We start from the raw sequence: 26,614 nt of genomic DNA, 5'->3' as shown, positions 1-26,614 counted from the left end.
CAGCATCAAGCTGAGCATTTCAAGCATAAGGCAGAAGCTTGAAGTCATGGTTACCTGTGTTTGTCATCTATGAATACTGGTGCCTTCTGCCTGAAGAACAGGCTCATGCCACATGCCCAGCGGGCAAGAGGTGGTATGTATGAAGATGTTAACCAGGAAAATCTTTCCTCCCTTAATGAAAAGAAACCATTAAGCCCTTAATTAGGTACTAATGGAATATCATGCTCCTCTTCTTCAGAGGAAGGACAGTTCGTTTACCCAGAAATGTCCCCACTAAGTTACCAGCCCAGTGCCAAAGACATCAAGGAGAAACCTGTCAAGAAAAGAACTGGTTTCTAGATCTTGCCTTTAACCACAAGACTGTTTTTCTCCAAACTCCAGGAATCAAGCAGGAGAAAGAACCTGGCTGAGCAACCTTCTGCCATGGATGAACCCAAGGAAGAAGAGAGAGGTACACCAAGGCAAAGTAGGAAAGGGAACTACTGAAAGGAAAAAGTCATAGCTCAAGTATCAAGACACATCTTGTCCTAATGAGTGCTTGGAGACTGCAGAATAGGCTCTCTGGGGAAACCAAGAAATCACAGATTTTAAAAACAGTTAAATTACTAGAAATGTACAGCTGGGAACACTCCTGCCCTGGCAGAGAAAAGGGATGGATGAGCTAATAGGATGACAGATCAGAGATGGAAAAGACCAATGAACCTTTTCTAATCCAAAATCCCTTGTCAATTCTGCATTTTTGAGCAAGTCAAACAATTATGGATTTATTCTTTCCAGAAACTCCTGGCTCTGTGGAGACCAAAGACTGTAAAACCATTTTTCTCCCTTTTTGGATTTTGCTTTTAAAGATGTGTATTGATTGAATTCTGTATACTAATACTTGTGCTTCCACCAGGCTTCACATAAAGTTAACTAATCAGTCCTCACAATCCTTTTGCAAAGTAAAGCAGTACGACCCTTATTTCTCATCTTGGCAAACTGAGCAAAAGGAAGAGAAAAAAAGATGCCTGCCAAACATCACTTGACCACAAATAGGACACAGGAGTCCTATTTGCAGATTGCTAGTGTAGTCTCTTCTGCTCCTCTTGATATTCTCATGTGTTCTTGCATCCCACTACTATCAATAAATCTTTATACTGTATATTCCACAGCTCTAAATATTATGGGCAGGATCACAGATACACTAACATCAATAGCAAACCACCATTCCCCAGTGGCTTTAATGATGCCAAATCAATCCCTATATGAATAACTAAATACACTTCAGCACAAAAGCAGCCTTAGAGTCAAATTTCAGTCTGCCATGAGTAGTATCCCATGGTGTTCAGGAGTTCAGGCACAGCACTGTGTGAGCAAACTTACATTGCTTTGGAAGGAGTTAACTGTTTTCACACAACTTGGAGGCTAAGCCACAAAACTCTTCACAGGATCCTGCTCTGGACTGTGATGAACTCCCAGAATTGGAAGCAGAGGATGCCCCAGCCACACAGTCAGACATGCCAGCGCTGGCTCCTGCGACTCTGCTCTCGCAGCTGCCAGCTCAACTGCTTGGATGCAGGGCAGCACAGACACAGGCAGCCACTGAGCCTGGACCTATGCTGCAGCTCTGCAGAGTGACTGGAGCCACATCAGGCTTTTAAAGTTGTTTTATGGAATCCATATAAGCAGGCTGGAGTGCATTACCAATCCGCACTCCCACTAAAGCCAGTGTCACTAGTGTGGATTGACATGTAGGTAAGGGAATATATCCCCTCTCCGAACTACCACATGCAGAGAAGCAGGTTTCCAGTGGTCCCTCTCTAACTCCAAAAGTAGGTGCCTTCCTCCCAGAAGTGGATCAAGTTCATCCCAGTCTACCACCTCTACACCTAAGTCAGGGAGGGCCACACTACACAAGTCTGCATCTCCTCCCCTTGGTAACTGGTGTGCTCTGGCAGGAAGATATTTAACCATAGAAACTACACATCCATCAGAGAATGGAACAGGGTTTAACATCTAATCTACATTCGTAACAACACTGGCTGCCATCAACTTGCCTCTCAAGAAATGAGAAAGCTCTAGTGCGAAGCAATACATGCTCAAGTGATGCTGTACAATTCATCACCAGCTGCTATGATGGTATGATCTGGAAGCAGGCTGCATGCTGGCATCTTGGCTCCAGCATACAGGACTTGCACAGACCACAGCCAGCTGCTGTTCCTTGTGGTTAAACTGAAGGAACCATGCCCTGCCAGGTACAGCAATGCATGAAACGCTTCTCCTTCCTTCCCCCTCTTTGCCTCACTGCCTCTCCCAAAGGGACCCAAGGGAAACAAAGCTTTAAAGTCGATCCATAAGAATGTGTTTAATTGCCACTGAATTCCCTGTGGTTCACCTTGAATGGACAAGGATTGGGGAAGGGGGGAGGGGGAGGAAAAGCAGCACAAGAGAGAAGCTAACCAGTGCTCAGAGAGTGCTGAGCAGATCAATAGACTGAGCACAACGTAGGTTGAGCATGCAGGGCAAGGGACCCACAGTTCCCAGACAAACCTGTGCTACCCACCATCTTCAGAAAGTCTCCTGAGTGGTAATATGGGCAGACCTTCGTTGCACACTGTGCTTTGCGTTAACTCCATCCTTCCCTTACTGAGCCCAGCCAACCCAGTCATGATCACGCAAGAACCTCTCCTCCCCAACAATGCAAAATGACCGGGGGAGCAAGAACAGCAACACCCTCCAGCCTGGGGTTCCTTTGAGAAAGGAAACAGTCTGACATAGCCAGTTTCCAGTTATATGTCGAATTTGCAAGTGCAAGAAGTAATATCCTAGCATGACAGTGCTGACTAGAATCACTCTCCTTTCTGGACTGTCCTCTTAGTCACTGCCCATCCTGACTCTTTTACAAAGCCTGTAAAAAGATACCTTCTGAAAGCCAGAGAGGACAAGCATGTAGTTAGCCTAGGAGATCCTGCAAGACCTGGAGTCCCAGGTGCTGTTGGGACAGAGAACAATTCCCCGTCTGACTCTGTCTTACCTTCTTTTAGCATCCCCACTTTGAGGCATTTCATGAAGCGACAGGCCTGACAGGACTTGCGCCTCCGTTTCGTGATCTCACATTCATTGGTGGCCGGGCAGCTGTATTCAATATTCCCTGCAATCAAACACAGAGATGGTCACCCAGGAACCACATTCTCCCCACTGATCCAGAGACAGGCTGTAGTGCCCAGATATTCCCACCACCATCAGTCTGTATATGCTACATGTTTGCTCACTCATTTGCACACACACATTCTGAGGCCACAGCCTCAGACGGCTGGCTTTTAGAGAGCCCAGCACTACTTATTAGAACACATTTCAGAAAAAAGCAATACTGCACTAAGTATTGGGAGAAACGTATCCATCCAAGGGCCTGACTGCAATGCTGGGCTTTCAGGCACAATGTGTCCTCCAGGCACGTCATCATCCCTTGTGCTGCACTGCTTCTAACCTGGCCTGTTCCCTGAAGTCCGGGGCTGAGAGTGGGAGTAGTTCAGACATTAGTAGCATTCCCTTTGCTGCCAGTCTTGCTCCATGTCTCTGGGATGGATGTCACCTGTCCTTTCTTGCCTTGCTTGGGGGACCAGGAAGCTCAGAGGTGGCATTTCCTCCTTTGCTTCCTCCTGCCAGCTGGCATACTACAGGTAGCAGGGAAGCAGTAGGTCTGGATTGAGAAAGATGGATACGACGTCCTGTAAAATGAACACAGGCTCTCTGTGCAAATCTTTCCAGTTTTACTTTATTAGTCCTTGTGCACCTGCCTCTCATCCCACTGCACAGAGCATCAGCATGTCTTTCCTCATTCCCTTTCATTTATGATCACCTCACAATGCTGCCTCTAAGATAAAACAGGGAAAGAAGCATCCCAAATTTATTTCTGGTCACATCGTATTTTATCATAAGCCAAGAATGTAACTGAAACATGGATGCAAGGGTCTGATATAAGGGTGTAAGTGGAATTATACTGAATCACAGTGTAATGCAACAAATATTTAGTCCTAGAAGACAACAAACAGAAACAGCTGTCTCCACCCTGCCATTCACTTTGGAGGTGATGTTTCTGAAGAGGGCGATTCAATGTTTGCTGTGGAGTAGGCCTGGAAATCTAAGCTTGACAGTGATGCATTGACAAGGACAATATATTTAAGGCAGTCTAGCTACTGGGTAAATCAGGCAGCTCCAAAAAGGATTTCTAAGCTCTACAGTCAGTTCAGAAGAACGGAAAAGTTGGTTTGGTGGTTTAGAGCAAGAAATTGAGATTCAAGAGTTCAATCAGAGCTGTAGGGAGCAGTGTAGGTAAGAGCCAAGAGAATACACCATATGGACTTTGTATACCATCAGATTAGAAGTAGAGCTTACAATTTAGTAGCACTGGGACAGGACTTTATTTTTGTTCCTACTCCTGTAATGGATTTCTATGTTTTTGTGCAAGACCTTTCCTTCCTCTAAATAAAGACCAACTATCTGATACATACCAATCTCTGGGGTGGTGATTAGACCTTGGGGCTAACTAAGCAGTTGGAAAGCCCATTGGGAATCTGTGTGGAAAGACAGAGCACAGATTCAAAAGGAAGAAAGCACCATTTGATTTATCTCACTAGGCTTGGCCCACTCTGGGTGAAACCCCAGGAGCACACAACCCCCAAAGCCTAAAGGTAATCTGACTGCTAGTTATAAACCTTCTACCTCTTACTTCTTTTTTTTGTCACAAAACTTGCAACTTGCCCCTGAGGTCCAGTCCAGCCACCGCATTCCTCACCATTGCTCATCTGCCCACAAAATGCAGTTTGTCTGCAGGAGCAGAGTGTGCTGCACAAGTTGCTTCAATTCAGACTGTATTTTGTCATTGTGCATCACCTGAATTTCAATAGCCAGCAATGTATCAAGGTCCTCAGAGAGCTGGAAATTGAGATTCAGGCTTGATCTCAAGGTAATAAACAAACTCCTGCTCTAGACACAGAGCTCCAGCACATTATAGACCCATGAGTACGGAAGCCCTGACCTCATGATCAGATACTCGCTGTGCCCCACACAGGAAGGAACAGAGCAGGAACAAATCTGGGGTAAAACTCAAACACAGCCTAACTTTGGAAGGTTTTGCTTTAGTTTCAATGCCCACTTTTCGAATCAAAGCCAGGACCAGAGTTCTGGACAAATGTAAGATTTCACGTTTTGTGGTCCCAAGGCCAAAAATTTGCCCCCCTAACACAGAGACACTACACCAAGGGCACTGAGCCCTCATGGCAGCAGGAGGCAGTGACAGTCCTCATCTGGCAGCTCAAGGTCTCTCTACACTGTGTCAAGCAGATCCCCCAGCTTCCCCATGCCTCCAGCCCATGAACCCCTTGACAGGCAAAGTGCTGGAAATGGTCTACAAAACATGTATCGCAACTAAACGTGACAGTGAGAGAATAGGTGTAGGTACTGATTACAATATCCACACTGTACATACAGCTTGAATAAGCAGTTCTCAAAGGAACTTCTGTACTGGGATCATGATAGTTAAAGGACTGAGATAGAGCAGGGTGAGCACTGGGCAAGCTTCCCTTCCTGGACAGCAAAGCAGAGACCATCATGTAGTGCAGCAGCCATGTGGTTTCCTAGTAAGCACAGGTGAAAAAATTCAACCAGCACTGGTGGGACATCCCATTCAGCATGCTTATTGTCTTCCCATTACCACAGGCTCATGTGCCCCTTCACACACTGCACCCAGTCTAAAGGAAGAAAGCACCAGCAGCTGTGTCTTACAGCCCCCTCTACAGGTGCAAATGCCAGAGGTGAGGTCCGCTGTACCCTCTTCACACAAGACAACAGTGCAGAAATAAATGGAGTTTTATATCAGGCCGCAAAACATGCCGTGTGCTGCATGGATTGAGAGCTACAACTGGGGGCAATACCCAGGTACATCACCAGGGAAGGTACAATCAGCATTACCCAAGCAGATCTTGTCCAAGAAAAACTATCATCTCCAAAACTTTAACAAAGTTCTCTGACTTCCTGTTTTGTGTGTGTCTCAATTTCTTTTATGGGTCCTGGGGCTGGCTGCCAGCACAGTGAGCTGCTCACAGCTCCCTGTAATTTCTGTAAGTGCCCTGTGATAAAGTGATGAGATTAACTCATCGAAATTCCAGCGGCCTCCCATCGGCTGGCGGTCACACCACCAGCCTGGCTGCCGGCACAGGGGGCTCGGAGAGACCTTCCCCTTCACTGCAGCAGCTGGGGGTGCTGCAAGGCCCTGCAGAAGAGCGTCAGCACACAAGGGTGCACATGGACAAGTCTGTATGCACATATAAAATTTGAGCCAAGTCCCTCCATGTCATGAACTGCAGATTATGTGACCCAGAAGGAAAGGGCAGAAAATGTGATAATCTGATAAACAAGGCCTTGCTTTGAACTGTTGCTTATTAGAAGAGATTTCCTTGACTTAGACAATATTTACATTTGATCTGAAAAAACTGCTAGGACCTCACCGATGCCATGGCACAAGATTTACCTAAAATGTGGCTTCAAAAAACCAGGTGGTGGGTGACCAGATAAGAGTTTGGATTTGTTCTAAGCCTTCATATGTGGCCTTGGAGGGCAAATCACTTCCTCTCTGTGTCCTAGTTTGCTCATCTGCAAAATGAAATGAGTACCAAACCTACCTTCTGGGGAGATTGTGAGTCTTGATTCATTAAGGTCTAACTGCGCTTTAAAGCCTTTAGATGAGAGATGCTAAGAAACAGCCAAAGACTATTAAAGTGATAGATCATGTTTTTTATGCCAGAGAACTGCAAAATTACCCTATTTTCTGTAAAATTAGACCTTTGACAGTTTGGAAGATAATTTCCAGTGCACACATAATAGGAGCATGTGAAAATCGCACACCAGAGCTTGGTCATTCAAGAGACCCCATAGTCACCATACCTCTCTGGAAGGGAAGGGAAGGGACTGGGAAAAGGAGAATGCCTCCCTGAGCTTGGGAGCACAGTAAAGTCCCACCCAGCTCCTCTTGAAGTTATGGACAGGGCTTCTCAGCGGAGCTGAGCTCAGAATTAGTACAGCACTGAGAGCGCAAGCTGCTCCCCACTTACTGGTCCTGCCTTCTATAGAGCCTTTCTAAAAGGAAACTCAAGAAAGATTAGATAGAAGTAGTCAAAAGAGTCTTTAAAGCTAAAACTTTTTCAGCTACTGTTTTCTGAAGAATCCTCCTCCCCCCATCTCTCCTCTTTTTCTGTTTTGTTCTTCACTGCTTTTCACCATTCTTTCCCTCTCCTCTCCCTTCCTTGCATACTCTGTCCTGCTCTGCATTGCTGCACACAGACCTCTCATCTCTTTCTTTGGGTGACTCAAACAGAGGACCAGATGACTGCCTCTTTTCATGAATGTCACAGAAAAATACAGATTCAGACATATCTGTTATTAAGTTCCAAATTCCCTTAATTCAAGTCATGTCTTTCACCGTAGTGATTTGACACAGCATGCTACAGTTGTGACCAACGGTGTGGTGACACTCTCTGCCAGTCCCCTGGGGCCAGAGGACTGAGAGCAGGATTTCCAAGGGAAATCCATCTCAGGCACCTCAGCTCATGCATTTATTTCCTTTTATCAAAATTTTTGTAACAACTGTTACACTGCCCCCATGTTGGCTTTTTTGTTGTTGATGTTTGGTTGGGTTTTATTTGTTTTTTGTTTGTTTTAAAAGAACAGCTTGCAAAATACCATACCTTTAGGAAGGTCCCATAAGGCAGGCAGTATAATGCCTCCATGGTACAGCTATTCTGCGCGACTGGGACAGTCTGCAGAAGAAAGCAACCTGACTTTTGAAAAAGTCTGATGACTAGGTCTGATGACACTTTCATTTCAGTACCCACAAGCTTTTGTCCTGAATCCTTTTTATCTCTGATTCTGAAGGTAAACAGATCATTTGGGTGTCTCAGTGAAAAGGGACCTGAAGACTAAAAAGGCCTTGAGTGAGTGCAGTGCCAGACCAGAAGTTCCTCTGACCTCAGCAGGCACTAGTCTGACCTCCTGCACCAGGACGGGGAACACCAATAATATGCATGGAGTGGATTCTCTATTACCTTCTGCTTAAATTAGCACTTCTAACTGAGGCATCATAGCCTGAGCCCTGGTGTGAGGAAAGGTACTTTGTGAACATCAGAAGAAAATCTCTCCAATAGCCAGCAGGTCAAGGGAGGTGATTCTGCACCTCTACTCCACTCTCATGAGACCCCACCTGGAGTACTGCATCCAGCTCTGGAGTCCCCAACATAAGAAGGACATGGACCTGCTGGAGTGTGTCCAGAGGAGAGCCACGAGGATGATCCAAGGCCTGGAGCACCTCTCCTATGAGGAGAGCCTGAGAGAGTTGGGGCTGTTCAGCCTGCAGAAGAGAAGGCTCCGGGGAGATCTTATTGCGGCCTTCCAGTATCTAAAGGGAGCTTACAGGAGAGCTGGGGAAGGACTTTTTACTAGGGCATGTAGCGGTAGGATGAGGGGGAATGGCTTTAAACTGGAAGAGGGCAGGTTCAGATTAAACATTAGGAAGAAGTTTTTCACTTTGAGGATGGCAAGGCACTGGAACAGGTTGCCCAGAGAGGTTGTTGACGCCCCATCCCTGGATGATGAACGTGGCCTTGGGCAACCTGGTCTAGTAGGAGGTGTCCCTGCCTGTGGCAGGGGGGTTGGAACTCGATGATCTTCAAGGTCCTTTCCAACCTAAAGCATTCTATGATTCTATGATCTGCGTGAGAAAAGAGAGGTTATTTTTTAAGCCAAAGTTTTCAAAGAAAGTGATTCAACTATTGGACCTGTAAATCTGTATTTAGGCACTTGAGTAAATGACCTGATTTTCAGCAGGGCTGTCCTACGCTTCCAGTGATGTGTCACTGATCTAAGTGCCTGAGTATATACAAGCATCAGTAGAGGCTCCTATTTTGGACAGAACCCTCCCCCACCCCCCCAAAAAAAAATCAATCCAAAAAACCCCACAAACCTCCCCCTTTCCCCCCCCCTCCAAATAAAAATACTGCCCACCCTAGTACATGTGTTTATCACTCACAGGAAAATGAGACTTTGGAAAAGCAGGTGAGATAAACCCTAGTGGTTGGATTAACCAAAATTTTACTTTATGCAGCTTATACAGTAAGGAAAACAGAAATGTGAGGACCAAGGATTTAGGACTTTTGATGCTATGAGAGAAAAAGGGGGTAGCTATAGGGGTAACACCAGCACTGTTGGCCTCCTCAGGGTGGCACAGCTGGCTCCTGCTCCATGCAAGAGGCAAAAAGAAAACACAAGAGTAATAGAGTTGAGTTGCACTGGAGATGGTTTCCCGAATCCAAGTGCTAGAGCTGTAAATAATAAGCAGCAGTCACACACTAGATCCAGGGAGTACTTGACTTTCCCTAGTTATGCTTCAGAAGTTTTTGGAAAGCTCAGAACACCTTCTGGTTTTTGGCTGTGAACTCCCACCTGAGAAGTAGCAGGCACATTTCTGAGGAGGACAGAAGGACAGGACAGCACCTGGCTGCCGTGGCCACTACTGTAGGGACGCAAAACCTCCTTTCTGCATCTCATCAGCCCTTTGCTAATCCTGTGGATGGCAACACTCTTCTGCTCAGGAAAAAAAGCAAACTCTCTCAACTGCTCCTTCCTTCCCAGGAGCCACTCTAACCACTGTAATGACAACCAAGAAGCCCTAGAAGACTACGGATTTTGTTACAAGCCTGTTATAAATCCCTACAAGTCTTCTGAGCTGTATAATCCACATTTTAAGCCCCTTATTGGTAAGGGCATCCCAGCACAGCAGTTGTATTGCTACACTCACTGAGTTTGAAGCTTGTAAGACTCAAGCAGGGAATCCACACATGCAAGCACTTTGCCTGATACATAACCTGCCTATTAAGATGATGGTAAATGTGTCTCTTCTCTCTAACTCCCCAATAACAAGTTCTCCCCAATATCACTCTCCCAAGTCCTGTTGTATCACCTTATGGGCGTGAGTTCCAAGCACACAATGGGATGATTCACAAAGATCAGAGAGGGAAATCTTAATTCAGATTGATTTTGATGAGCTTTAAGCTTTTATTTTATATTAATGGGTCATTTTAGAAATAGCCTTAATTTTCACTATTTGAAAATGAAAAATAGATGAAGGATAGTCATAGTCATGAATATGTTGAATAATAAAGGACTCATATGGTTACACAGCACTGTTATTAGTTAATATTCAGAATAGGCAAAACTACCTACCAGTTGTAATGACTGATGAACAAAAGATAATGACAATATATATGATTGAGATATAATGCTCTATCTACTGAGCAAACTATTAAAAGAAGGAATAGAGTAGAGTTAGATTAAGAATTTGTACCCCGTAAGAAATCCAGCATTTGCCATTGTCCTAAATTTGGATGAAAGAACTAGTTAGGATTTCCATGGAATAGAAATTCAAAAAGTTTTAATTCAGAAACATCCAAAACACATTATCTTTCACATAACAGACCCGTTCCATTATATTCAACTAATATGAAACTCTTGGTTTCAAATCAGATCTCTCTTAAGCACCAATAGCAGCACACGTCAACATACTTGAAATTCAGATTCTCTCCTATCTTTGCTAGATTGCACCTTCCACAATATTCACAAAGTCAGGTGATGCCCATAGCACATGTTTTTATGGAGGACACTTGCATTATGGAAGTAAATGAACACTGCCACTAGAATATAATGGGGACCCAAAGCACAGTTCCCACAAAGAAAAACAATGATAAAGCAAGAGGATTAAAATTTTGTCAGACAGCATAGCTGACCAAAAATGCTTCAAGTCAGTCCAGAATTTCTGACTCTACCTCAGAGTGTGGGAAGTCCAGCCGTGGGGTTCAAAATAACATATTCAGAGACAAAGGCTGGTAACCCAGTGGCATGTGTGCTGTCATCTCATCTCAGGTTTTCACCTTTCCATCTCAAGCATTGCCAGTGCCGCGAAATGGAAATGACACACAGGTTTCCAGGCCTTGATCCTTCCCTTGGGCCACGTAACACAACATGAGAGAGGTCACAGGTGTGACCCCCCCCCCCTCCAACCTGTGGGAGAGGTTAAGAAGTGTTGTGTGATCCTAGCTTAGTTCAGCAAAACCTACCACTTCAATTCTGCTTGAAGTAAATCAATGGTTTGGATCTTCCTGACGTCTTTGTTTTTTTCTTCTGTCATCAAAATTTTCGTTGAGGAAATCTGACTTGGTAAAAATTCTGCTTTTCTTTGGAAAAATATTATTGATGGAAAACTCCCACATAGCTATAGACCTCAGAGATAACCAGCCACGTGCATGCTGGCTTTCAGCCTATCTTCTCCCCATCACTTGAAAAGCAACAGCCCTCATGTTGTCCAGGACAGCCTGGCCTCACCTGGCTAAGGGGGAAAGTGAGTTGCAGAGCTGTCAGGGTCAAAGAGGGTCTGCAGCTTGGATGTCTGTTCTTCCCACTGCTGTGGCAGCAGCAGGGGTAGCAGAGAGGCTATTGCAAGATCCTCCTGCCTTGAGACATGCAGGTTTTACAGGAGCTAATGCAGCTAAAAAACCGCAAAACAATAGGCAGGCTGGGGTCATTTGTAGCAGGGAAGAGGGGTAGTTGGAGGGGGCACTTAGCATGAAGCTCTGCTTTATGATCAGGGGTATCCAGATAGGGCTGCAGTAGTCTAATCATCCAGAATGGATTTAGAGCCATTTTATAGCAGCATGCACACTTATTACTTAATAAAGTTACCAAATGTAGGGCCACCAGATTAAGTACTCTCATAATAGTCATTAGTTTTTAATCTTTCAATACTCAAGCAGAGAGAGTGAAATGGCTGGTCCAAGACCACAAAAGCCTGATGATGAATTTACCTACTGTGTCTCCTGAGCAGTTGGGAAATCCTGGGGTTGTAGCTCCATCTCTGTGATCAAACCATTGAGACTATGCCATTCCCAGATACCAGAATCATGGCAAGTCTTTTGACACTAGCAGGGAATGCAATTGTACAGCATGCACACCTGTATGCTTTCTGCAGACCCTATACTGATGTTAGGCAGCCTGGATGGATATTTTCCCACTTTAGTTAAATGCTTAACACATCTACTGAACATAATAGAGTTGCTGGGTGAGCACCTTTTGGAACTGCTTTTGCCACTTGCCATCTCTGTTACATGATCCTTAAACCCTTTTCCCCTGCATACCCAGGGCTGTGCTTGGATATCGCATGCACTGTAGCAGAGCCCTGGGAACAGTGCATTTTCTTGACTTAACCAAACTCTGCAGCTGTATTTGCTGCCCACTCCCCTGGGCTCAGCCTTCAGCTGCACAGCTGAAATTGCTCACCCTCGGGCACAGCACACTCGACTCTCCCACTCTTGGGAATAAAAGCATTTTGGTACCTCAGTCGCCAGCCCAAGCTGATGACAGGGTGAGAGAAATCTCCAGTTATTCCTTTCCCCCATCTGTTACATGTTAACAGGCAATCAATTAGGGATCCACAGGGAGAATATGGCTGTGTTGGGGAGAGGGGGTTAGAAAGAAGCGCTCTTCCTTCTTGGGATTAAGTCAGCTGACATATCACCCAGGCTGATACAAGCTCTAGTTATTGCAACCCTGCATCATTTTCTCTTGTTTTTCTCTGAAAACTCTTCAAAAGTTCCTAGGTCTTTTTCTCCAGGTTAGGTGTCTCTTCTGCTGTGCCACAGAGATGCTCCAGTGAGGGGTTAGTTTTTCAGTTTTCTCCTATATAAGGAACCCTTAGGACTTTGCTTCAGAGTACTACCCTGTCCCTCCTTTAGCACCTGAATGTGCCAAAAAGAAACACTGGGAATGTGTCCAAGTGCTGGAGGAGGGACAGAGTCAGTGCTGACAGTCAAAAGTCCAAGTAAAAGTTCACATTCAATCATAGGAGATTCAGCAATGACAATTCACAGAAACCCTGCCAGGGAACAGGCCAATGCCCTAGAGATGGCCATGTTTTCTACATGGTATAATAAAAGAGGAAGAGTCAGTTAGGCAATACAGAGTGATTATTTCCACAGCTGGATAACAGTAAGGAAAAGCATCTATAATCTAAGAAATTAAGCTAGAAATAGTGAATTCTACAGACCTGGGCCAAACTGCACCTTGTACTGCTCTGTCCACTCCAGAGTTGAATCTGGAATCATACAACTATAGAATAGTTTGGGTTGAAAGGGACCTTTAAAGGTCATCGAGTCCAACTTCCCCTGCAATAAGCAGGGACATCTTCAACTAGATCAGGTTACTCAGAGCCCCATGCAACCTGACCTTGAATGTTTCCAGGGATGGCGCATCTACCACCTCTCTGGGCAACCTGTGCCAGTGTTTCACCACCCTCGTTGTAAAAAATTTCTTCCTTATATCTAGTCTAAATCTTCCCTCTTTTAGTTTAAAGCCCCTTGTAGCAGGGGCAACAGGCCCTACTAAAAAATTTGTCTGCATCTTTCCTGTAGGCCCCCTTTCAAGTACTGAAAGGCTGCAATAAGGTATCCCCAGAGACACTGTCTTCTCCAGGCTGAACAACCCCAACTTTATCAGCCTGTCCTCATAGGAGAGGTGTTCACCCCTCTGATCATGTTTGTGGCCCTCCTCTGGACCCGCTCCAACAGGTTCATGTCTTTCCTGTGCTGAGGGCTCCAGAGGTGGACACAGTGCTCCAGGTGAGGTCTCACCAGAGAGGAGTAGAGGGGCAGAATCACCTCCCTGGGCCTGCTGGCCACGCTTCTTTTGATGCAGCCCAGGATATGGTTGGCTTTCTGGATTGTGAGTGCACATTGTTGGCTCATGACCAGCTTTTCATCCACCAGTACCCTCAAGTCCTTCTTGGCAGGGTTGCTCTCAATTGCTTCATCCCCCAGCCTGTACTGATACTGGGGGTTGCCCTGGCCCAGGTGCAAAACCTTGCACTTGGCCTTGTTGAACCTCATGAAGTTCACACAGGCTCACTTCTTGAGCCCGTCCAGGTCCCTCTGGATGGCATCCCATCCCTCAGGTGTGTCTACCACACCACTCAGCTTAGTGTCATCTGCAAATTTGCTGAGGGTGCACTCAATCCCACTGTCTGTCATTGACATTGTCAATTGACAACATGTAATTGACATCGTCATTGACAACATCCCCAGTGACAGAGACTATTCAGGCCTATTCAGTGAACAAAACCAAAATGAATGCTCTTCCCACGTGTGCATTTCTTTCATTTCACAGGAGACAAGGAAGTGTTGGCATGGTGGATTGACCCCAGCCAACAGCCAAGTACACACTGCTTGCTCACGGGACATCTGTCCCCACCACGGTTGGGTAAACTCAATACGCTTTCCACTGGAAGGTGAATGATCCTGTCCTTTTTCCAGTTAGAAAGTGTAAATAAAGGGCCCTGCTTGTGTAAGTATGCCCAAGCATCCATGGATGTTGGAGCTTGCCTGGATGCACTTCCAGTTTTGGCTATACTGTGTGCGTACTTGCGTATGTGCTTGTCTGCAGCATACTTTTGGCAGTCAGGACATAGCCGTACACCTCATATGTGAATTGTACATGCAGAAGCAGTGCACTGAAATTCATCTACACATACATGCACTGGTTTTCAAAATTACCTGAGGGATTTCTCAACCTTAGTAAGACTGACAAAACCTGGGTATCTCTATCTCCTTCAGTGCCTTAATTTTTTCTTTAAAGAAAGTGCATCTTAAGGAAAAGGGTTGGTGGAGCTGGAAAAGGAGGAACACAGGACTGACTCTCATCCAATTGTCCTGTCCAGCCTTGTGGTGAGGTCTGTATGGCCTCAAATGGCCACAAGTTAAGACTGGCAGGACAGAGTGAGAACCTCTCTGCTCCTGTAATGCTGGAGCTTTCACCTCAAAGTACAAACATCTCTAAAGCAATGCCATCTCTAGGCAGGAGCATCCACTCTTCAAATGGGCCTTAAAGCCACCTTTACAGTGCAAAGCATTCCTTTTTCAGGCCCCAGTCCACTAGCAGCCACATTATCGGGCCATCAGTGCCACTAGCAGAGGCAGGAAGATCCACTAGGCCAGATACCCAGATCTGGTAGCCAGCCAGGCTAGGAACCTGGCAAAGGTTCCTACCACCACAAAGCCTAACTTCATGTCCAGGTTGATTTGGAAGGACCAGAGCTGGGCAGGAGGAGAGATGAGGCATACAAAAGGATGGAGGGTTCAGTGCATTACACCCTGTCTTGCTCCCTTTTATATGACATGGAAACACTGTAGTCTCCGCAATGTCTGGGGCTGCCTCCCCTTTTTGCTATGGAGTTAATGTCTCGGTTTCCCTCCCTTCCCACCATACCTTGAATAGTCCTCTTGAAGAAGGCTTTGCACGCCTCACAGGAAGCCACGCCGTAGTGGTACCCAGAAGCAATGTCCCCGCACACCAGGCACAGCCGCTTGGGGATTGCATTGAGCATGTACTCGCACTTGGTGGGCGAGTCCTCCATGATGGCGCTGGCGCAGTCGTCGTAACGCTTACGGCAGGACCCACCACCAATCCCAGTGCCATTGAACATAGGTGGTGAGTCTAGGCCATTGGGGTGGCCACCCATGGTGATGCCGTAGCCACCGCTAGCGTCGGAAGAGCCGCTCGGGCTGTGGTGGCTGATGGCGTCGATGCCAGAAGATGGGCTGGAGGGCTCGGTCTTGATGAAGGACCCACAGCTGGAGGAGAGGTGCCGCTCCTCCGTGGCCATTCTGCCGAGCAGCCTGCAGGGAGAGAGCAAAGGCACTCAGCGGCCTCCTGGCCAAACCCAGCTTCAGGTTGGTCATAAGAGAGCCCTCTGTCTCCCACCTCAGTCCAACTCCAGTTGGCTTGGGCAGTTCAACCCCCCCAGGAATTCTCCTTTAGGAATATTAGTGCAACTCACTAAGAACAGCCTGCGAACTCCCCACAAACTCACACTAGAATAAAGTCAAAGCTATTAATGTAGATCACAATTTCAGGCTGTTCACAGGCTACAGTGATGGGAAGGGGCATCAGTGCTGATGAGGCACAATCTACCCAGAGCACAATCTCCCCAGGTGAAAAAGATGTTTGGTTAGTTCAGGATGCACTGCCCTGGCTCTAAGCAAAAAGTTCACTAGCAGACCCTGCAGGAAGGATCTGCTCAGATTGGATTTTCATTTGTAATACAGAAGTCTGATTCATTTTCATGTTGGATTCCCTCCCCCTTGCTTCACTATCATCACTGAAAGGGGAGCATAGAAACTGAAGGAAAATCATCTGATCAAAAGTTTCCTCCAGCTTAATCTTAAATCTTAATCTTCTATTTACTAGTATAAGGCTTTTGCATGGAGACACTTCTCTCAAATTCCCACATCTTAGACAGAGGGGTTTGCTTTTAAGTATATGGAAAGGACCGCAACTTTACCAAATTTGCAAGTTGTTCTTATTTATTGTAGTCACAGATAGTCTTACTCCTTATATAAATGTTCAGTCTTTTTTTTAGAACACTGCTAGTTTTTATGATATTTTACGGACAATGGGTTCCAGGGATTACTGGTGCAGTGTGTAAACAAATACAAAATCCCACTTTTTTTTTGCCTATACTGTATTTGCAGCCTTTCAGGCTCCCTGAACATCTCCCAACTCTCCTTCTCAGGAAACATAGTTTTGCCATGTTCTTCTCATACAGCTCTTCGTTATCTGTATAATTGTTCTCCATGCAAAGTTTTTGCAGACCTCTTATCTGCTTCATCATCCATCTCTGAACTTCCTCTAGTCTGGCTATTTCTGTTCAGTCCAGAACAGAGTTCAATGAGCCAGCTCCTCAGCAGCATGAAACTGGCACTGCTCCACCACTTCTCCAGCTGAAGGTCTGGACAGTAGTCAAGACAAAGGCACGCCATCAATTACCTACTGACGTTACCATATTTTCAATGTTATTTTCAGCCTATCTATTATATAACTCCTTACATTGTCTGCTTTTTTTCTTTTTAAATTAAAATCTAAATTGTTACCATTTCTTCAACAGAGACTATCGGCAAGTTGCTTACTGCAATCCTCAGATCTTTTCCTGAGTTGCTACAGTTAATTTAGAATCCATTAGGATGTATGAAAAATCAAATTAATGCCTTCTGGTTTGCAATGTTTCGCAATAGTCAACAGTGTATTTAATCTACCACTGTGCTGTCCATGCACCCAGCTTTATTAGGATCCTCTGGAGTTCTTCAGTCTTCCTTGATAATTTGATGTCCTCTTCAGAGTCTCATTGTTCACCCACTTCCCAGATCATTAACACATGGATCAAACACCACAACACTGATCTTTGTGGGTGATTTGTGTTAATCTTTAGCATGCTGAAAATTGACTTCTCTTTCTTTTCTGGGTAGGGTATGTCTACCCTTTCTTTTCTGTCTAAGACACTTTTTAATTAATAATAGTATTAACCTGAGAGGTTAAATTTTCCCTTCAGCAAGATAACTTGTCAAAGGCTTTTAAGAAAACCTAAATACATGCATTTTCCTGATGATATGTCCAAAGCAATCTGTCTGACTGGGGGGGGGGCTTGACTTTTCTTCTTGGAAGCTCTGCTGGTTTAAAGTTACCATACCATGGTCATGTGGGTAATTTCTATTTCTATTTCAGTTTCAGCCTATTTACCTGGTATTTGTGGCAACTCCTTCTGCCAAGAGGTCAAACCTGTCAGGGGACAGGACAAAACATTCTGTGATACAGCAAGGCTGGAGTGCACACGTATATATATCCCATCTGTGTGTCTGTTGATATGAATGTACGTTTGATATGCAGCAACTTCACAGTCCTGCATCCTTATGATCTCATTTGACCCTAGTATCTCCTAATTTTCCCTTCTCTGTTTCATCCTCAATGTTTGACCTCATCTCCTATCTCTGGAATCGATCAGTCAAGTTTGTTATTTGGCAAGACTGTTGACCTTGAGAGTATGGGCAAGCATCTCGCGTTCCTCGGCTGCTTTGCCTGGTGTTACTTGAGAGGAATTCAGAGTTTGGTCCCTCTCGGAGACAGCGTGATGAGTTGATGAATGCCCATGCCTTGCCCAGAGGGTCACACCAGACTAGAGGCCATGGAGCAGTTACAGGAATAATTACTGCAGGTGCATTCATCTTTAATCCCGCAGGGCACCTAGACAGATTGCAGATCTCCTGGTGTAATGCCAGCTGACTGTGTGGAGGAAGATGAAGCTTTGCTAGCTGAGACCAGATCTTAGCATCTCACAGCAAAGCTGAAAGCTGCTTTGCTGGCCAGATTCTGAAATCTTTCCCTACCCGAGAAGTGTGTTTGTATCAAAAACCTGAAAATCATTGGGCACAATAACATGAGATTAGGATCAAAATGGAAGGCAAAACCACCATAAAACATTGTTCTGCACTGTACCTCCACAGTAAAAGGAGTTGCAGTTGTAATGTTAAGGGCAGACAGAAGACAACACTATGAAAAAGGCAATGACAAGGAGGTGAGCTGTACTGTCAGATTCAGTCAGCATAGTTCAAATCCCAGCTTCTGTCTCTTAAAAAGCCCAAAATTCACAGAGGACCTCGAGAGGACCCACTGAGGTGTTTCTCTCCACTGGGGGGAAAAGAAAAGAGGGGAGATCAGTCTCCTAGGACCAACTCAATTCTCAACTCATAACCCTCAATTAAGGAGCCTTCCTCCCCAAGGCAGGCAAACAGTGACTGATGGCAAATCAAGGATAGCAACAACCCCCCTACATCCTTACAGCTGAGGGTGCCCCTGTTCCCTTCCAGGAGATGGTAATACATAGCAAGTTCTGGTTAGATGTGAACACATGCTTTAGGGACGAAAGTCCTTAACACCAAGACAGATCAAAGATCATAGCCAAGGTGACTCCAGCCATTCAAGAGCTTGTGTTTTTCTTTTCCGGCCTCTGGAACAACTTGCATACTTGATTATTGCTGGGCAGCACACACTGAGTTAAGCCTCACCAGCTCTGACTCTCTGCAAGTCTTATGGAGATCCTGTGGTGATTTTAAAACAGACTCAGAGTGTCCCCTGGCAGTGAAATACAACATCTTGAACTGCAAGAAGAACAGCTAAATGTTTTTTGTAAAGAGTTCAAAGTGATGAACAGCCATTTTGCTCAGCTCTAGTTACCTTAATAGGAATGTAAAAGGAGAGAGACTTGATCCAACTCTCCTCCGTGCTGGCACAGGAAACTCCGTTACTATTTCTGTGTCCATGTAACAGGCTTAGAGGTTCTAAACATTTCGTTCTTTTCACCTTTCCTCATCATAGGTCATTCCCTCTAATCCCTTTAGCATCTTTGTGGCCCTTTTCTGGATTTGTTCCAACTTGCCCGGGTGTCTCTTGCAGCAAGGTGCCCCAAATCGCACAGTGTGATGCCACAGCACTACAGGGGAGAGTCGCTCTGGAAAGCATACAGCTGGGCAGACCTATGGACCAACTGAGCAGTAGCTTTGCCAGATATCAGGCTGCACATCAGCTCACACCATTTGATAGCCACTGTCTCACAGGGACTTCTCCGAACATAAGCTGCTTTCGCCACCGTGCTCTGCGCAACATGAAATGTGGAGATTCTCCTTGTTCCAAAGTAGAGCCAGTATCATCTTTAAACCACACGCTGCTAATTGCCACTTGTTTTACCAAAGCCTGTTAATAATGCTAATTTTTGCTGCCTACCTCTTCTTTTTTCTATTCTGATTTTTTTCTAGTATCTTTCAGTTGTGTCAACTGTAAATTCAGGAGCTATTCCTTTTACATTTTCCTCCAGGTCACTAATGAATATTTAAAACCAAAACACTGCCCTTTTAGACACCACCTTTACAGAAGGATAAAGAATGTCTCTAACCCTTCTATTTACACTCTGTCAGCTAATCCATGATTCATTTCACAGGATTTGTATCAAAACCAATTTGATCTAATTTTCCTAATAAGATCTTGCACAGCTTTATGTCAAAAGCCCATGCATGGTCCAGAGACAGTCTATCCACTGCATTCCTGTTTCCCACTAATTACCTAATTGTATCAAGAAAGGTTATTGTCTGCTGTACTCCTGTTTCATAAACCTACTGCTGTTTATCACTAACACCGTCGTTAGCCTTTACGTGCCTATAACTGCTCTCAGACAAGCACGCTCCAATCTAAGTAATTCTGGATGTAAATACACAGGTTTAGACCAAGTTGAGATTGCGCTTTAGGTTTTTATCCATTAGTGTTATCTCCCTGGGGTAGTAACATTGGGTTAATGTTACAAGTTTCTCCAATTCTTCTCTAGCCTTTCATCTTTTGCTATTTCTCTATAATGGCTGGACTGCTTATGAGTTTAGTGCTCTCTTGAGAATAGCAGCAATAATAAGAGAAGGAAAGACTGCTATATGGACATAACCAGAAAGTGGCAAAAGATTAGTGTTATAAAATCAAGGCAGTAAATATTGCCCCCAGTTTTTTGTTATTTTTTTTTTTCTTTTAAACTTCAAGGATTGGGAGTTTGGGATATCCATGCAGATAAGGCTATTTCACTGCACATCCTCTGAGGTTATTTTTGCCAGAAATAGTAATTTGTAGCTATGTTTACCTCTTTACCTCCACTTACGAAAACGACAGGAATCCAGTGCTCTTTATCTGCAAGCCTTCACATGACTCAAGAGAAAACACTCACACCTGCTTAGCAAGACAGCCAGAACAATATCAGGCTTTGTAACAGCAGGTAACTTTTCCCCACCAGAAGAATTCTTCATCAGCTAAAGGTATCCACAATTCAGTAACTTAATTACATCTGAGCATCTAACTGCTGAGGCAAACCCAAGTAGTTGACCCTGTATCTTCTCCATGCAGCACTCCCTATTCCAAACTGGCTAAAGGAAAGTTTAGAGGCAACACTGCTGAGCTTATCTAGTGGCTGGTCCTCATTACATGATATTCAATAGGAAAGGCAAGGATAGCTCAGTGTTACACTCCAGTTTCCTGGAGGAAGGTATGGAAAGGGCATCAGAAGTTCTGCCGTGTAGGCCAGTCCTTTCACCAGTATTTTCTGATAAAATCACACACTCACCAACCCAACATGTTGGACATTTTCAACAGTAAGACTGAAATTGTCATTAAAATGAATGCTGAAATATAGCTGTAGGACTAGTAACAGCTGAGGGAAGGGGAGAGGCAGAGAACACTCAGGCCCTCCTCAGGCAAAAAACCTTCTCTATTCTGGGCACCAGGAGAAATGTAAAAGGTCAGAAATGGGCTTTTTTGGGTGGTTCTTACAGCTGGATTTGGATTCCAGACAGAATAAAATCTTGAGGTTTTTTAAGTCCTCTAAGATCTACCATAAAATTGAAAACCCCTGCAGGCAAGATGCCTGTACAGCTTGTAAATTCCAGTTGCCCTGTGGCTGTGCTTGTGGAACTGCACTTCAGTCCTGAAGTCCATGAATAGGGAGCCCTCACTGTAGATTCAGGCTTTACTAGCAAAACCTGAGAAGACTGCCATTATAAACCTACTCACTTAGGCCCCAGCTTGTGTCAAAAGCACACTTTGGATTGCACCGACATTTTTAAACCGACCATGAAAGAGCAAAGAAGTTTAATCTGCAGAAACAACAATGATTTAAACAGAGGTAAAACATCCAACCTCTTCTCTGATACAGGCCTATTTTTGCTATTAGTATTTGTCAGCCCAGATGACATAAACCTGTGCTATATGTGTAAATGAGATGTGCATATCATGCCATGATGCCATTTGGGCAACACAGCCTTTCTGTCCTTTGTGGACCACAAGAGAGAGCTTTGCAACCCCCAGCTGGCTGAAAACAATATAGATCAGCTTCTCAAACACTGCCCGCCACTCCAGTAACAAGCCAAATTTTGTCAGCTGTTTTTTTTAGATACAGGAGACAGAAATAAATAATGTTTTCCAAGGGGCAGGCTAGATGTGACAGCTGCAATAACAGCCAGTGTAATTTTAGGTCACATATGCAAAGAGTTAATGTCATGGAGCTGAGATGCCCACACCTGTTGAGTGACCTACTCTTACCATGGACAGCTCACACAGGTGCTCCCATCCCTGCCTCTCCTCCACCATGGTACAAGGGAGGAAAGGGTGCAGCACACCCACTGGTTTCTCCTGCTCATCTACTCCGTGTGGACTTCAGATGAGAAAGACATCATCTAGAGACTCCTCATCTTTACTGACAGGTCTTCTCTACACAATAGTCCAAGAATAATGGGATCTGCCAATGTTCCACTTTACACCTGTACAGTGGATAACTGTGGATAACTCAGCCATATCAGCCACAGTCAAGGAAGCTTTTCTGGGCTTATTCTATCATACAGGAACATATACCAGTCCCAGGGCAAACTTCATTTCTCTCTGGGGGCAGGCAAGAGCTTGGGAAGTAAATGTACGATGGGCACAATCATGAACATTAATCACCTACTTAACAGTGCATAAGCTTTAGGTTTTTTGTTTAAATCACAGTATTTTGCATTGCTATGAAGGACAAGAGAGTCAAAACCTCAGATCAATCTAAATATTTTTCTCTGGAGTGCAGATATGATTTAGAAGAGTTCTGTTGTGTTTGCTAGTGGCACCTCCTTTTGGCTTGTCTGGGTTATACTTCTGTTCTGTAGAGTATGGCAAGCCCCAGACAGCCTGCTTGCAGGGCATTTGTCCATAATACACCCACACAAATACTACATACTCATCTTTGGAACAAACATAAACCATAGCTAGGAAAAGGCTGATGAGCTTGCGCTATAATTTGGAGTGGGAAGCATTGTGTGACTTCTACTCCATAGGATGAATACCAACATGTAGTTCACAAACCTGGAATACCAGGTTGTAACAAGGTCCAACTGTCAGCAGTTCATTCTAAAAGAGCTACACCATCCTAATTCCAAGTAGAACCATTTTCTGTTGCCTTTGGCTTTGCTGGGCATCTGGACCTGGCTTATTTTGTAAATATGCATCACACTTGGCCTGCCTTTCACCCTTGCTCTGAAGAGAGATATAGATTTTTTTTTTTTTAATTTGCTTTATAATTTGATGGTGGGTCAGGGGAAGAACTTTTGAGTGAGGAAGCTGAAGAAGCTAAAATGAAAACATGTAAGGAAGCCAGCAAAGTCCCACAGCTCCCCAGCTGCAAAAGCCTATCTAAAGACCTGTCTCCAGGGGTCAGTTCCCCTGGTATTCATGAAGAGAACTGGGTTGTATGAAATTCTTGTGGTTTAGGCTGAAGTATGTCGCTGGATGAGTCCATTTTTGCTATGTAGACTGAAGGAACATGTTCCTTGCACCATAGGAGAAATGTAGGCCCAAGCTGGGCTCTTCTGCAAGCTAAGGAGATGGAGACAGCAAGTGCTCATATTCAGGCTCTTGCACAAATAGCATTTGCTTGTCTAATGCCCAGGAGACATTTTATCCCTTTGACCCATTGCATAACCAGAGCCCAGTTACATATCGGTAGATCTTCTCTAGCCCAAGTTAGCTCACGCTGATGAAAGCTGCTACCGCAAACTGTCTGGAGGCTGCTTAATACATAAAAAGGGCTTCTCATGGGCGGAAGACGTTATGGATTTCCTACTAGCCTTCATCCCTCTCCCCATTCTTGTAATTTCTCTTCACCCTTAGGATGACACTCTTGTTAGTAAATGGTAAGAAGTATTACACAGAAGAAGTTACAATTAATCTGGAGGTGTGACATATATTATCAGTTCACTCTCTTATTAACGCATCACCTTTTGAATGTACCTTGCCCTCTGGTGTACTAATGGCACTCCCTCCAGAATAAATTGCTTCAGCACTTTGGCAAATGCTTCTTGCTTATACTTACTGTTGATATCACAGCAATACACCAACCAGGATTGACTTGCTGTTCACTTTATCTCCAAATTTTACCAGCTTGCTTATTCCCCCCCGTTATCATTCTGTGTTTCACATTTCCACTTCTTCCCCCGCTATTTCTACATCTGGAAGACTGCTCACACCAGTTCAACTATTTTGCCTGCATACAGCAAAGCTGCAACTCAATCCCTGTTGAAATGCTCAGCTAGACCTTCATTTCTTCTTGAATGTCTTTCTTTATACTCTGCCTATCTAGGGCACTTACAATCTATATCTCTCTTCGTACCTTCAGTGTCCTTCAGACACTTGTGAATGAGACCCATACAACAACATGTTCAGTAAAGTTGTTCAAACACTTGTGTGTCAGAATTTTGCTTCCACCTTTTCAGCTGGGCAAGGAAAGGAAAATTTCCAGCACTGCCATTCATATCACATTTATTTTTGCATCCCAGCCTGATACCTCATCTCATCTCACATAGACCTTTTCTTTCACACAGTACCCTCTTAGCATTTCTGAGAGAAAATTGCCACCAGTGCAATTTCTTCAACCTGCACTTCCTCACATTTCAAGATAGCCATTGAATGCACCCCTCCCTTCAACCTTGCCTGCAATTCATGATGAACAATGGCAGGAAAAAAAAAAGAGACCCAGAGGTATTGCTTAATTCCTCTAAGTGTTTGAGGAAGGAGTTAGGATGGGAGATACTTACAAATCAAGGACATCATCCTAGCAACAAATGTGAAAAGAGACTTAAGAATTAACATTTCTTTATGAATACTAGTTTACTGAAAGGGGACTCTGGGTTTATTCAGACAAAATCTGAACTTATGTGTTCTCCAACCTGGACACATTTAGGAATTTTCTGAGATTGACCTGTTAATTTTTTTTGAGGGTTTCTGTTTCTTACACTTCAAAACTTACAGTTGTAGTGGGACTCTGCCTTCTTCTCCCACCCTTGCCAAGAAAATCCAGACAGAATAGATGGGCTTTGCCTAGATTCCACCTGTAGCTTTCAGAGAAATCTATAATTAAGTGCCTTATCATCAGAAACATTACTCAAAATCAGACAGATCCTGAAAAACTGACTGAAATTAGTTCCACATAAATTGCAGCATAGAAAATAACAATGGGCAATTAGTTCTTTTGAGTTTGAAATCCTTTTTATCCCTTACTCTCTGGAAAGCATTTCTATGATGATATGACAGCAAAGCAAAATAACAGTGTGAGAGCAAACACTGGATCTGGCATAGGGTAGATGTCCCAGAACCACTGGAAAAGTGTGGAAGTGGGAGTGAGTTGGGCTGTCAATGAGGACAGAGGCACAAGAGAACTGTGTGGGGTCAAGGGCAGACAAGAAACCTGTGCTACACAGTGAGACTGAGATACAGAACAAGCAAAGAAAAGGAGTACATAACACAGGTAACTGTAGACCAGGCTCCTCTCAAGCTAATGAACACCACAGGTTTGAGGACAATATGTGATACACGGAAACACCCGGTTTCCTTCTGCACACTTTAGACTGCTGTAATGTACAGGATTACCTCTAGCTACCTATTTAAGATAACCTCAAGGTTCAGTTTTGCTGAGTCTTTAAAACCCTACCTTTGGTAGGTATTTAGCACATCTCTTACCACACACTGAATATATTAAGTAGCCCATTGTAGCTGACCCAAATTCCAGCTTCAAACCCTAATGACTTGTTCTAAATCCACGTCATTCATCCATCTTCCAGACTGTTTGTCCCCATTTCCTTTGACTGACAAAGTAGCTTCCAGTCCACTCAAGCCGAGCTCTACCTGAGGCCCCACGGTGTCCTTTCTTACATGCCTGAACCAAGAGATGAGGAGGAGACTGTGGTCAAAACCCCACTCTTCAGACAGAAAACTGTGTGACAGAACAAGCACATCATTTTCCCCAACACTTCTCCCAAACTGGCATCACTGTTTGAAAATTTAACTAAATGTGATTAAAAAAAAACTCACGAAAATATTCCTTTCTGTCATGGTGAATAGATTATATCCTCATCCCAGGAAGTATTCACTTTTCCCTGTTATTATTTTGGGATGTCAAACAAAAAACCACAAGCTTGCAAGATCTTCAAACCTCAGCTACACTTCTTGTTCCCTGTCTTTAGCATCCCCACTCATGGACAAGCAGAAGCCAACAGCCAGACACAGCAAAGCAGACAGACAGGCAGTCAGGCACCCACAAAGAAGATACACAGCTGCTTCGGCCTTCCTGAGATAGGTTTAAAAGTTACACAGCTTTATTCTGCAGGTCATCTGTGTATAGTAGGTATGCAGACATATAATAAATTTATTGTGCAAATACACACAAATCCCTTCCTCACACACACCCTCCCACATCTCTCCTTTCCTCATTATGTGAATGAACCTAGATAGAGTTCCAGCAGCTTCACTATAGAAGCCAAACTATGACTTCATATTTCCAGACCATCACTGTGAGTGTTCAGACCTTTATAGCAAACGTAATGCACTAAAGCAAAAACAAACACTCAAAAAAGCTCTGCCTAACTGAGCTACATCATCGGCAGTCTGCACCTTCAGTCACACCCCTGTGTCTACCAGAGCATGAGAAGGAGAAGACCTACAAGATTTTTTTGCACTCTGTCTGATCTCGTATTTAAGAACTGTTTGTTCTCTGTCCAGAGGTCTAGAACCCTTTGCAGATACTACTAGGAGGGGGGCTGCCCTCTTCAAAGAAGGGACCCCAAAAGAAGCAAGTTTCAGCAACCAACGGCCCGGTGTGACCCAGCCC

At 44.5% G+C, this 26,614-nt stretch overlaps 1 protein-coding gene across 1 annotated transcript in view; it reads right to left on the bottom strand.

The window, feature by feature from the left end:
- ESRRB (estrogen related receptor beta) overlaps window positions 1–26,614 on the bottom strand; it is a 131,420-nt gene that overhangs the window by 27,042 nt on the left and 77,764 nt on the right. Inside the window, exons 2-3 of the mRNA XM_082484989.1 lie at window positions 15,337–15,746; window positions 3,014–3,130 (exon numbers count right to left, since the gene is read on the bottom strand). Of these exons, the coding sequence (XP_082341115.1) occupies window positions 3,014–3,130; window positions 15,337–15,746 (527 nt within the window). The remainder of the gene's footprint in view (window positions 1–3,013; window positions 3,131–15,336; window positions 15,747–26,614) is intronic.

The sequence above is a fragment of the Vanellus vanellus genome, assembly GCF_965231255.1.
Source record: "Vanellus vanellus genome assembly, chromosome: 6".
Lineage (NCBI taxonomy): Eukaryota > Metazoa > Chordata > Aves > Charadriiformes > Charadriidae > Vanellus > Vanellus vanellus.
The sequence above is the reverse complement of the archived record's forward strand: the minus strand, read 5'-3'. Positions and strand labels throughout refer to the sequence as shown.